Genomic DNA, 13,743 nt, shown 5'->3' with positions numbered 1-13,743 from the left:
TTTATTATCGATTAATCTGCCCATTATTCTCTATGAATTTGTTTTTTAGTACAAATATATAGTGAAAATTTCCTTTACATTAATAGTAATTGTTTGATATTGACCAACAGTCAAAAACCTTAAGATATTCTGTTTAATATCACAACATATAAATTACTGGATGATTAATATTGCATGCATATGCATTTACTGGTGTAATTGGTGGAGGTGGAGCCGATTGTAACAGCTTCATGTGTCTTTGCTTAAGTGCTGCTGTGGTATGAAGTATTTTAATGTCGTCAACCTGCCAGAGACTGAAGATAAAAATGAGCCAGTATGGCTAAATATGGCACAAACATGAAGTGCTCATAATGTCCATTGCTCCTTCTTATGTAAAATAAACATACATTTAGGAAGTTCAGTCTAAAACAAATCACTGTATTGATAGATTGATAGTGTTAAGATAAACGGGAAATACTAGTACAAGTAGTAGAGTATTTGAGTAAATGTACTTTGTTACTTTCCATCACTGAAGCAGCACATGTTCATGTGAGAGGAGCCGGTGGGTTTGTCATGTTTACTAAATCAAATCGAATGAACTGACTAATAATTTCATCTTAATATATTTTGACCAGGAATTCTATACAAACGCTGACAATCGCAGTGTGCTTAGTGTCGTAGTGAGTCTGCATCATAATTCATGAGTTCTCTGATTGACCAAACGTGAGCATGTCAAAGCTCTTAACCTCTCACATAAAATTAGTCTTGTAATGTTTTATCGCAGATGAAGTGACCCTTTAATTATCCCGTTAACTGTTTTGTTCCCGCTCCTGTTGTGATGCTGTATTCCAGCTATAAACACATGAAAAAGCAACTAAAACATAATTTCTATATAATATGTTTGTGGTGTCACATGTCAAAGTGCAGCATGTCTGTGTTATAGGACGTGATTTAGAATGGCAGTAACCCAATAGGAGTGACAGTCCTACTATACACCTCGCTGATCTAACACAACATTTGACCGCTAAAGGAACAAGAATAGTTTCTTTAAATCACGAGACTCACATTACATAATCTATGAGACGGGGGACAATGTTTGTATCTGGTTTACGTAGGTGGCCTCACACCGTGCATGTCACTTATGCAAACCTGACGACCCTGAGAGCCATTTTTAGAGATTTTGTTCAAGAGCAAATACCAGTTACATGCAAAGTTATTATTCAGATGCTTGTCATTGTTTAATATAATCTGTTTAAGACATGTGCTGTGAAATGTCCATTGTCTATCAATATTTGATGGATATATTGGCATCAAACACTTAATGAGCTCCTGAAAATTAATTGATAAATTGATTAGTCGTCAATGATTTGATGAATGAATGAAATAATCCTTAGTCGAGAGCTGCACATTACAGTTCACATGCCACACTGTAAGGTAATCGTTTGAGCTGGACTCTCAAAAGTTTTGGGTGGAGCATCATTTCAAATTTAAACAAAGACACCTGCTGGGACCTGCTGCAACAGGGAGAATCCCAGTTTAACCCCCATGTGTGCTGCTCTACTGCACAGCAGCTTCAATGAAAACACAACAGGAAACATAGTTTTAAAAGAATGCCCATGTCCATAATGTGCAACCGTAATTGGACATTTGTGATAAAAAAAAATGACCTTTCATGCACTTAATGTGATTGTTCGCCTCATATTGATCTCCAGTAGCGGGTTCATCCAGTGTGTATTTACAATATCCAGACACTTCTTCACGGCTGGGAGGCGCTGGGACGCTTTTTGTGTGTGTGTGTGTGCTAGTAATTGATTCCATATTAGCCTAGCCCGAGAGCACTCGGAGAGATATCGCTGCTGCACTTTCTCCTACGTGGGCTGCAGCCACAGCAGAGCAACTTCACTGGAGCCTGAAGACAAGACAACACAGCCGCCTCTCTACCGAGCAGGAGCAGCACGGGTAGGTCGGGTGTAAACCCACGCGGTTAACCAGAGTCTTATGACATGTGAACTCACGCAAGGCTACAACAAAACAGAGCATTACTTGTAACGGGGGTTTCTTACATGCGTTTGTTTTGATAGGAAACATTTTTAAAGATGACAACCAAGAAGCCGCAGAGCATGCTCCGGGAAGCGTCTCATCAGATTATCGCCGGCGGATCCGCTGGTAAGTTAAAACAACGGTTTCACTTCTATTGTTTAAAACGACCGAGTCGCATTACGCAACAGTTTGGGGAGTGTGCACGATGCTACATGTAGCTATGTAGCAAGAGTTACCGATTTAACATCCGCCTCGTTCACCTTCCCACGTGAGCGGCGGCCACCTTACTGTTGGCCTACAGAAAGGTGTGTGTCTTTCAGCGCACATGCGTAGGTGATCAACTACCGAATATATACTCTTTGGCTCGTTAGGTGATCAAAGATAATACATATGTCACCAAGATAGTTCACACGCTGGATAACGGAAGAGGCACCAGGAAATCAGTTCGCGCATGCGTGTAGCCATCCAGTGAGTGAGGTTTGTTTTAAACCTCCTTAGGTACTCTTTATCAGTGATGGAATGTAACTAGGTAGGCTACATGTACTTCACTTCAGTCCACATTTGGGAAACGTGTACTTTACTTGAGTATTTCAAGGCAAATATTTTACTTTTTTTGACTTCTCTACTTTTGTCTGACAGCTGTTGTTGCATTTCAGATTACAATTGTTCCATCCCCTTCCTGTCCCAGTGAAACCAGTCTCTCCAGATTTGGACATTTGAACATTTGTGAATTGGAGGAAGTGTTCCTTTTGGGGTTTGAGAAAATTCCCCTTCTTCTTAAACTTAAGAAACTATTTAAAAAGCCTCTCGGATCAGCTGGAAAATGCATCACCACAAAGCTGGTTGTTTTTCTGTGCTGATGAAAAGGTGACTTTTTAGAGATACGTGGTTCTCACAGGACAGCGACGCTACACAAACTTATGATGATCTTATAGAATATGATGCATCGCTGAAGATTAAACTACCCAACAGTGTGTAAACTTTACACACATACACAACATAGACATTAATGCAGCAGTAATCCAAAAACATCATATATTATAGTAAAACACTGACAGGGAACATTTTACTGAACAATTGATACTTTAAGTACATTTTGCTGAAAATAGTTACATACTCACTTAGTAGGTTTTGTAAGGTTTTGAATGCAGGACTTTTACTCGTAGTGTTGTATTTTATGATGTGCTTGTTATTGTTACTTTTATCTAAATAAAGGACCTGAATACTTCTTCCACCACTGGTTTGTATGCAAGGAAATTATGTTAATAACAACTTTCAAATATCAAACTTTGAAGCAGGACTTTAATTGGGTAGAAAAAAAACATTTCATTATGTGACATTGACTGTTACCAATAGCTCGTAAGGGGTTTTCACACAGGGAGCTGTTAGCATGAGGCTAAGAAAGCTTTCACATTGGCACAGTTTTGGCTAACGCCAGTTGTAGCCTATGGGCTTGGGGGGTTATCTCCCGAACGCCTATTAAAAGGGATAAAAGCTGCCAGTGTGAAACTGGGCTAAAGTGAACAGTTTGAAATTCTAGAAGGTAAACAGTAGTCATGTGTTACAGCTGACATTTAGCCCAAGGCTATAGAAGTGCTTGCACTCTGTTTCAGGGCCACTCGAACTCGGTGGAGTTGGCAGATTCAAAGGATGGACCCAGGCAATAGAAGTGCAGTGTGAAAAGCCTGAATGTCAGTGTTGGAAGAAGATCTAGATCCTTGACTTAATAAAAGTACCAGTACGACAGTGTAGAAATACCATGTTGTTCTGAGAAACATTTCTAATATTTCCATTTAAATGCTAGAAGAGTTGAAGAAAATGAAAATAAGCTATTAAAATGGTACTTAAGTACAAATACTTTGGTAAATGCCATCGGTTACTTTCCACCACTAATTTACTACAACTACTACAATATCTACTTTACCCCACTGGTGAGCTGGGGAGAAACCAAACATGTGGGTTTATTCGGCATTCACAAAATGATTATTGTGAAAATTGTGAAATTAGGAGCGTTAGATGTGTGTCATTTATAGTAGAACGAAATGATTCTCTCGGAGGAAGGAGAATGGCCACTAGTGGTCGAGGAAATATAAATGAGACTATTGTTGCACTTCATATTCCGTATGATTTGTGTGCTATATCCGAAAGGAGATATGACATGTGAAGTATTTTCCATGATAAAGTTGCATATGTAATGTGTCAATCCACCGTATGCATCATTTGAGTGGCCTTTTCGTAGGCTTCACTCCGTCATCGCAGAACCTGTAATGCTAGCTTAACAAAATGTATCCAACAATAGATGTTAGCAGACAAAAACATTAAAACCCCTTCAGACTGACAGGAAGACAATGAAGTGGGTGTAAACTGACATTATAGCCTCCGTGTTGTGCCTCATATGTAATCATTGGTTTTACAGGTTAAGCTCTGTGAAGGTAACTGTTAGCTTAAACACTTTTCATGTGAAACTAGCTGGGCCTTCCTTTGTGACATAACCTCTCCCTACGTCAATTATCCATTTAATACAACTCACGGATTAAAGTACAGAGTGCTGGGCTCACAGATAAGAGTATATGGACAGTTCCAGGCAGAACAGATGTGGTGTTTAACCACGGTCAGATTCATTGAGGCATATCAAACTTTGTGATTTGCGCCCCTTCCTTGTCTCCAACCAGGAAGTGAGCCGAAGTCATCCCTCTCGCTTATTTGCCTGACTTTACCCTTTTAACCCGAAAAAAAAACCCACTCATCTGTTTTGCTTCACATTCCAGACGAGGCGCAGCTCATCCCGAAGGAGGCTATTGGCTGTAGTGAGGTTGCGTAACACGGAGGACACGTTGTCAACTCGTGTTTTATTGAAGCAAAGGGTGCAAAGTAAAAGCGGCGAGACAGCTGGCGGAGAGGGAAGAATATGCTGACGATTTAGACCCTAATAAGAGATGCTGAGGAGAAGGAAACGCACCAAAAATATCCAACCTCTGGTTAGTATTTGACAGAGAAGCCTGGCATTTAAAGGAAGTCCGTGTATTCCGGCTTCAGAGATGAAAAAACAGGAAATAACACATTTCTGGAAATGTATTTTGGTTGCAGTGCCAGAGAGGCTATATATCCTCCATATTACCAGTATCCCTACCATAACCTACATAACACCCACATGATCACACCAACTGAACAGTGATGATGAACATGAGATCATTGAGTCCAAAAAAACAAATGCTTGTTAAACAATATGCACCAAACATTATTGGTGATATGTGGAAAGAGTTGAAACATACTTTTAAATTACCTGTGAAGTGAAGGAGTCGTGGACTGATTTGTGAGTTGGGAAGAATTGCTTATTAAATCTCATTGTTGCATTATTCTGTCTGCTCTGCCTAGTAAGATTTATCAGTTGCAGTGTTTCAGAAAATGTCAACAGTCGAAGAAAGTTGATTGCATGAAAGGGAATAAGGATTTCTCTTTTGTGAAACCAGAGTCAAGGTCGGTAGTTAATCATTGAGGAAAGGTCACACCAGTGTAAGAAGTGTATCTCTACAAATGTAGGCCAGTACTTTCTGCTGCTGTCAGAGGTTTTTGCAGATGACACACATTGCGGCTGCTCAATAAAAGTGTATTATTGCATTATTAAATGTTGTGCAATCTATAACAAGAATACAAAATCAAGTTTACATTTTTCTTTTTATAAAAGCCTCTTGCTGATGCATCTTTAAACATCTTTGTGTAGGTTTGATATTTCACTGAGTTCTTATTTCATAAGCCAAATTGTTAAGTAGCTCATACTTGCTGACTCACTCTGGCTGTTGACTGTTGTTTTTATCTTGCCTATTTGTGAACACGTGACGATACAATTGTATCTAACAAGCCGGCCTGTGAGCGGATTATCAGTGTAGACTGTCTGTCGGTTTTAGTTTTTCCCCCAACTGAACAAGCAAACAGCTGAAAACAAGAAGGACCACAAAACTCTTTCCTCATGTTTGTGTTCCCGGTGTTGTTGCTGTGCTCACTCACTAAGTTTATCAACACAGTTTTTAAAGAAAATCTTTCTGTGCACAATATCCAAGGTCTTCAGCAAAGTCTTTCTGGCTTCACGATGTATCGTTTTCACAGTAACACATTATAAATCTTACATTAGAGATGACAGAATTATACATTTTTCCAAATGCGTGCACCCCTTGAAACATAGTTGTACTATTAGTGATGTAGGTTAATTTCACATATTTAGATTCCTCTATACAAACAGTTAAATGGATATTTTTTATAACATCATTGCACAAAGTGACAATACTGACTCCAGGGTGACTCCAGAAATGCTTAAGAAGTTTCTTCCACTATAGAACTCTATGTTATCTTCCCTTCATCTACCAACAGATTTTCAGTCATAAAGCAGTTACTCCGTTGCTAATACTAGCCCGTTGCTAATACTAGCCCTCTACTACATTTCCATTGGATCTCTGTAGTTTGTCTGTAGCTTACTTGTGTCAATTGTGAAAATGATAGTGTTAGTTTCAGTTTGCTGTTACGGGTCTTAAAGGGTTGTTTCAAATGCGACTGTGGCTACTAAAAGAGGTCCCATTGCACTTAAGTGAATGTCTCACTTGTTAAAGGGAGAGTTCAGATTCTTTGAAGTGCGGTTGTACGAGGTAGTCCATAGTCGGCATATTGCCTACACTAGATGGCGGTCAGGTCAGCACGCCCCCAGTTTGGAGAAACTGGAAGCAAAGTACTGCTGTGGACGGGAACGTCAGCGAAACATATTTTAGCCACCTAGGCAGCTCTTTCCGATGAGGAACGGAAGCCGTTACCATCTATGCTTTCTTCAAAAGCCAAAAGACTCCTTTGAGAAGTACACAGGAGTTGCCGTTCTACCGCTGCCTCGATCGGTAGGTTTGTTTGTGTTATTGGCTGACTTTGGAGTTTTTTTTAATATTCAACAAAGTCACACAGTAGCACAGACAAACCTATCGATCGAGGCAGCGGTAGAACAGCAACTCTTGTGTTTGTGAGGTAAAATGACTATTTATGTCAAAAGGAGTCTGGTGGGTCTGAAGAGGCCATATGTGCTACCTGACTGCAAGGTACAGCGGTGAAAGTATTCTAAACATTGAATACACTTTAACTGATGTTTGGTTTTTTAAGGTGAACCATTCTAGGTGCATGGCTCTACTGTAGGTAATACACTGACTGTGGATAAGTAGTCTACCTTGTGGAACCCCAGACTATCCCTCTAAGTGTCATTATCTACTTCTAATCCATGTTACAGTCAGTAGAAATGTTCACGACACTCTTGTGTTAAGTTGCCGCGGAGTCGCTCATGCAGTTAAAGTTAATGGTGTAATATTTTTACTGCTCCAAAAACCCACACAATTTCAAATGCTTCTCTAAACAGCGTTTGCAGTATATTCCAGGTGTTTTACAGCGGAATGATTTTGGTTCCAAAAGTCCAATATTTACCTCATTTGCTCCAATACTTTGCTGTCATACAATGGTTTATTTAAGAAGGAACTAACTAACGGTAGTGCGCGTAGTGTTCTGGCTTTTCTTGACTCGCGGGAGCTCTGCAAAGAAGGCCGCATTGTCATCATTAGTATATAGTAAGGATCAGCTAATGAATGCTGGATCTACAGTATGTGTGCTTCAGTGAACACTTATTTTCAGGCTGTCAACTAATAACAACTACATTGTTGCTTGTCCCTCCCTGTTTACGCCTCACAAGCCCCCTGGGAGGCTGAGGGACTCTCGTCTGTCCTCACCAAGAGTGATGGGACCGAGCTTTTAACCCGAAGCACAATGACCTCAGTGTTTTTCCACGGCTTCACGCTCCCTCCCCTACAGAGATTATTATTTTGTTCATCCTGATTCACCGTTTACGAGGATGGAGACAGACTGTTGTTAATTTACGTGCGAGCAGGTCTTTCGAGCCTATAAATTAAATGTGAATTAAGGGGAAAAAAGCTGCATTTTGGCCACAGTTTGTAAGTGCTAGCTGGCACCGGTTATTTTTCTTTACCCATGTTGAATGCCTGGAATACAGTATGCAGATTTTATGATATTATACGCATTTTCTGACATATTTTTGAGCTGAAACGATCAGTCAGAAAAACACTCGCTAACTTTAGTTCTCTAGTTTCAGTTTCCAAACTGATTTGCTTTTCTTTGTCTTATGTCAGTGATTCCCAACCAGCGGGGTCAAGACTCCTCCAGTGGGTAATAATGCATTATAGCCAATCTTTGCCTTTTTGTCAAAAATTGAATAGTTGTAGCTCAAATATATTAAAATATATTAAAATGAGACAATGTGAGAAGTTTAGAGGTCGAAAGTTGTAACTTCTAAAACCGCTGACATCTCTTTATTTGAATAAATAACTAGCAAAAAAGGTTGGGGAAAAATTGTTGAATGGAATAGTAAACGTAATATCATTTAGGTTCTGGAGTGTTGGTCTGATAAAATAAGCTGCTTTGCCAAATCTCAATGTCCCCCTTAAGGCCTTGATCCCTGAACCCTCTGGGACTTAACTGACCTTATCTAGTAAATGGTTGACTGTGAAAGGCTTGAAAAGATATAATTACAAATGGGACAACAATTTGCAGTAACATATTGCGTTACTTTAATGACGCCAAAATGTGTACACTTGTGGGTTTTGATTTTAGTTTTTTTTTACTGCCCGATTTGAACGTCTTCCAGGTTCTTTCCTTACGAGAAAAGTAAAATGGTCAAATAAATGATTTAATAGTTTCTTGCAAAACGGCATCATTAAGCAAAATGAAAGTAAATAGTTGATAATTAAACCAGGTGTGTAATAAATTCGTTTTTATGTCCCATCTTATATCCTTAATGTTATTATTTCTGTGTAAATTTAATAGGCCAGGCTTAATACCCAGGTGCCGTCCTCTTTGTTTACCTTTTTTCTTTTCAAGCCTCCAGGCTTCCCATGGTAAATCTGAGTTTTGTCACCAAGCTATGAATTGTGGGTAATATCCTCAGGCAAAGTCTGCAGAAATGCAGACTTACGGAGAGTGTGAATGAAGTGCTTAAGATGTCTGCGAGAGAGCTGCCAAGCACTTGGTGATTTGACAGTGGGACGGCCCTAAACCCTCATGGACTCATGGGAACGAGTCCGTGAGTCTGTGAAAGTGGACATTTGGGCTGCAGTCAAATAGTCTATTATGTTCTGCTCAGGAAGGGTTCACAACTATGAAATGACCCGGAAGTATTTAAGTGACATCTACAGCTGGTCAAATTCTGTAAATGTTTCGGAAAGATACTTCAATGCTTCCTTTCTTATCTCCTTTAGCATAGAGTCCACCATCAAAGGAAACGAGATAATGCCGACCCACTATTTGCATTTCCACTATGCAAATAGTGGGTCTTGGGTCTCTGATTACATCATCTAGGGCTTCAGGAAATTGTCATGGCCATTTTTGCAGTATATTGTAGAAATATTATAGCCAAAAACAAGAAATCGACAATGAATGTAATAGAGTTTCAGCCCTAGTATGTTTGTTGGAGTTGTTTACATTGTATTTACAAAAAGTCTAAATTCCACTTGGTTGTGTAATCATGAGTAACATTTTAATCTGCAGTGCAGAAGTGTGCATGATGGGTAATGAAGCTCTTTCAGTTCGTACCTTAATGTCCATTCTCATCTTGTCCACAAGGTGGTAGTAGTTGCATGCTGTATCGCTTTTCACAGTAAAGGGATGTTACAGCATGTTCATGTTTATGTTTCAGTCATAGCTTTTGGCTAAAGGCAGACAGAAGTGGTGCATGTGTGCTCCGCAAAGAAAGGCATTGATGAAAAATTTGAAGGAAAAAAAAACTCAACTGAATTTATGTTCACTTATCTGAACAAAACGTCAATTAAAGATGGATATAGGGGCAGAAAAAAGTCATTAAAATAATGCCATCATGGTTGAATACACAGCGAACAATCTTTTAAAAGTAGAAACTGTAAATCCATCTAGTTACATGCTCACTGCTGTAATGTTTTCTTTAAGTCCTTTGTTATTTCCTTGGTGGATGCATTATTTAAAGTTCCTTGAGTAAATCGATCCGTCTCCAGCAAATGGACTGTGACGACATGAGACGGCATGTGATTACTGCCGCTCTCCCTCCAGACTGTCAGAGCCTCCTTCAAACTGCACCGCGGCTCTGCTGATTTAATTGGTTTTAAACAGTGGACCTAAAAATCAGTCGGGGAAAGAACAAATAAAGCCACTTAACCTAAATGAAGGAGAGGAAGAAAAGGGAATAAAGTGTGTGTGTGTGTGTGTGTGTGTGTGTGTGTGTGTGTGTGTGTGTGTGTGTGTGTGTGTGTGTGTGTGTGTGTGTGTGTGTGTGTGTGTGTGTGTGTGTGTGTGTGTGTGTGTGTGTGTACTTGTGTACCATTGACACAAACTGCACTTAGCAATGAGCGATTCCCAAGTGGCTGCACCAATCACAGCCGAATTAGGCCTAATATTTATTTCCAGAAACAATTGTGCATGTTTCGGTGGGGCTTTGATTGAACTCCCGGTGGACATGTTGTAGACAGATGTTTAGATGACCTCATGTTTGAAGTAATGTTGATTCTGGATGGGTTGCTTCTTGGCCGGTTACTCTGAATCTGCTCCTGCTGCCTCCCCATCTTTTTTTTTCTTTCTCAGTCTGGGAGGGCATGCAGCGCCTCGCGTCCTTCATATTTAATGTGTGCTTTGGCTCGCATTAAATGGCATCCATTTACATTTTTCTGTTCCATCCTTGACAGACAGACGTCCACGCATGGGGGTCGTGGATGGCTTGGTTAAAATGAGCCATGATGGTGCTGAAGGATGGCTACTTAACCGGACACATCTGTCTTTTGTTCTCAATGCTTCTCTTTATGCGTGTCGGTTTTGAGAACAAGGTGGATTTACCATCAAGGCAGTGTTTTAGACAAGCTTATGAACTTTGATTTGAAGTTTTCTGACTGATAATTTACTGATTCATTTGAGTGAATTTCCCCTCGTGTGTCTTCACATATAAATTGCACGCTGCAGGGTGTGCAGGCAATGTGATGAAAGTAACCCCTCATTTCATATGGAGAAATTACAACACACCAACATTTCTAAAACAAACACAAAAGATTTATTGTCTCCGTCAACTAATTACCGTCCTCGGCAAATGTGAACGATCACAATGTCATAAGAAATGAGTTGAACGCAAACAGGCATCGAGTCTAATCGTGGTCTCGTTAATGCACTGCAAATCTCTGGCATCCCAACATACATTGTGTAAACTCAAAAGGTTAATTGGCACTAAAATAATAAAACAATGAGTGTGTTTGCACAATTTCTGTGGGGTTGGTTCAGATATTTTAAATGATTAGACCTGGATTATTCATCATAGCTGAAATGTATTCCTGTTTTATTAGAATAGAGATACTTTTGCTGGGGCTTGAAATACTATTACCCAAAAATGCCATAAGTTGGCCCCTGCTAATGTGCACTAACAGTGGTGGAAAGTGACAAAGTACATTAAATCAACTACTTAAGTACAATTTTGAGGTCCTTGTACTTAACTTTATTTGTTTCTGCTATACTTCTACTGAAATACATTTCAGTAGGAGACATTGTATTTTTTTGTCCACTTGACTGCATCGATTTGAAAGCTTTAGTTACTTTGAACATTGAGAAAATAAAATCAACTAAAACATTATGACGCATTATTATGGATTAAACTACCCAACAGTGCTTTAAATTAATATTATAATTTTTATAATTTGTATATATTATTCTGAAATGTGCCATTTTACCTAATGACAACTTTTACTTCAACACGCTACTTTTAATAAAAGTATATTTTGATGCTAATACGTTTTGAATGTAGTGAAATATTGAATGCAGGACGTATTTCTACACTGTGTTATTGCTACATCTAAAGGTACTTCTTCCACCTCTGGCACTTAACACACATTATTACCAAGCCCAGGGGAGCATTACCATTATTTTGTTTGGGACAGATGTTCCTCAGCTCATGCTTTTGTGTGCAGGCGGTCGTGTGCCATTTGGCTGACTTCCTCCGCTACAATCAGCGTAGCTAATGACTGCGTTCTGACAGCAATATGCCTCCGAAGATTCTCAGTCATCCAGGTCGGATACAGTCAAACAAGAAGTCTCTAATGGCTGCCTGTTAGATCGGCAGTGTCCGTTAAGCCCCTGTCTAATATTTCAGAGTTACTTTTAAAAATAAATAATGGAAAAAATATTTTTGTTGAGGCCTAAAAAAAAAAAAAAAAAGAAAAAAAAAAGCATACCCATTACAGCAAACATCAAGACTGCATATGACATGATTTATCGATTTAAATCCGAATTTTATCTCATGTCGTGCCAGCTGCTAAATCATAAACATGCATGAGAATCTTATTAGACTTTGCGTTTCAGCTGTGTCTGCAGGTGAGGCCTCTTCCAGGCTTTAGGCTGCATGTGTGACTCATCCTTTTTTGACAAGCGCCATCAATTTTCACTGAAATTACAGCTGCCTCGGACGGAGATCTGTCTGTGTCAAATGTTGGAACAAACAAAGAGAACCGAATCCTCAAATACAGTGACGCCTTGTAGCCGAAATCGTCTCCTTTTGTTTAACCTGCCTGATAAATAATAAAATGAACTGTAGAAACTATTCTACAAACACCATGTTTTTTTGTTTTTTTTAAATGGTCCGTATTGTGAGTTTTCAACATGTTAGGCCAAAGCTAAATAGAACAAGTTTTGTATTTCAGTTTGGGTATTTTTAAGACGATGACCTGTTTGTATGCAGGTACGCTGCAGCCTATAATTACATACGTTGAGGCATTGAAAGTCTAGACAGTCCCAGTTCAGTTGGGGTCTGTGATGTATGAGCCCCAGTCACACTCACGACGTTATCTTAATAACATGATTTATGAAAACAGTTCACTGGTGGAGGTTGGGGGGGGACCGAAGGAGGCCAGTTGTCGGGGAGGGGGGACTCCTCTGTTGTTACCGCATGTGAGAAATGAGTCCAGCCAAGACGCAACGCACAATTACCGGATTGTACTTGCTCGAGCTCGCAGCGGCGCGCACGGCTGAACTTCAGTTCAGAGCCAAGAGAGACGGCCTGCACGGCAGAGACTTCTGAATCAGCTGTTGTTAGTCAGGGAGTCCAGTGGGTTATTGGGTTTCAGGTGACGCACTACTGCATCATTAATGACACGATGGCATTATTGCATCACATATAATATTACATTCTTGCATTCATAAGCAGAACTAATGTCATTAAAATGCTAATAGGCTTACAAATGTCCAATAAAGCTTTGATTGTAGTTGATGGTAAATGGGCCTTTAGTTGAATACTATTTTTACACCAAACAGTAGCTATAAACTTTGTATGTCATATGGATTTATATAAAATTATATGATCATCTAACTGTGGGGACAAAAACGCTTAATGGGTGTTAAAAATGTGATGTGTGGATTACAAACTGAGTCATCACACGAGAACGAGGATGTAACAGAATGTCCCATGATCACTTATTGGCCCAATCACACTAATAGAGCTGGCAAAAGAAAAGGGACCATTATGTTAACTTGAAAATGTTTTAAAAGGTTTATTTGTGGGCACTCCAGTAAGGAGTGATATGATTATGGTTTGGTGCATTAACAGCATTTATTTCGGTGATTTATCGTCGTTTTGTCCGGTCAGATCTAAGAACCTACTTAGTTTTTATAACGGCTTATGGTGAATATAATTGT

The 13,743-nt window shown here is 39.5% G+C and overlaps 1 protein-coding gene across 1 annotated transcript in view; it reads left to right on the top strand.

Annotated features, from left to right (window-relative positions):
• The first annotated feature begins 1,822 nt into the window (after positions 1-1,822).
• The window catches only part of slc25a21 (solute carrier family 25 member 21), an 85,022-nt gene continuing 73,101 nt past the window's right edge, over positions 1,823-13,743 (top strand). The window contains exons 1-2 of the mRNA XM_079175293.1: positions 1,823-1,938; positions 2,061-2,145. Of these exons, the coding sequence (XP_079031419.1) occupies positions 2,076-2,145 (70 nt within the window). The 5' untranslated portion in view covers positions 1,823-1,938; positions 2,061-2,075. The remainder of the gene's footprint in view (positions 1,939-2,060; positions 2,146-13,743) is intronic.

The sequence above is a fragment of the Pholis gunnellus genome (genome assembly GCF_910591455.1).
Source record: "Pholis gunnellus genome assembly, chromosome: 15".
NCBI classification, from domain to species: Eukaryota; Metazoa; Chordata; class Actinopteri; order Perciformes; family Pholidae; genus Pholis; species Pholis gunnellus.
The sequence above is the reverse complement of the archived record's forward strand: the minus strand, read 5'-3'. Positions and strand labels throughout refer to the sequence as shown.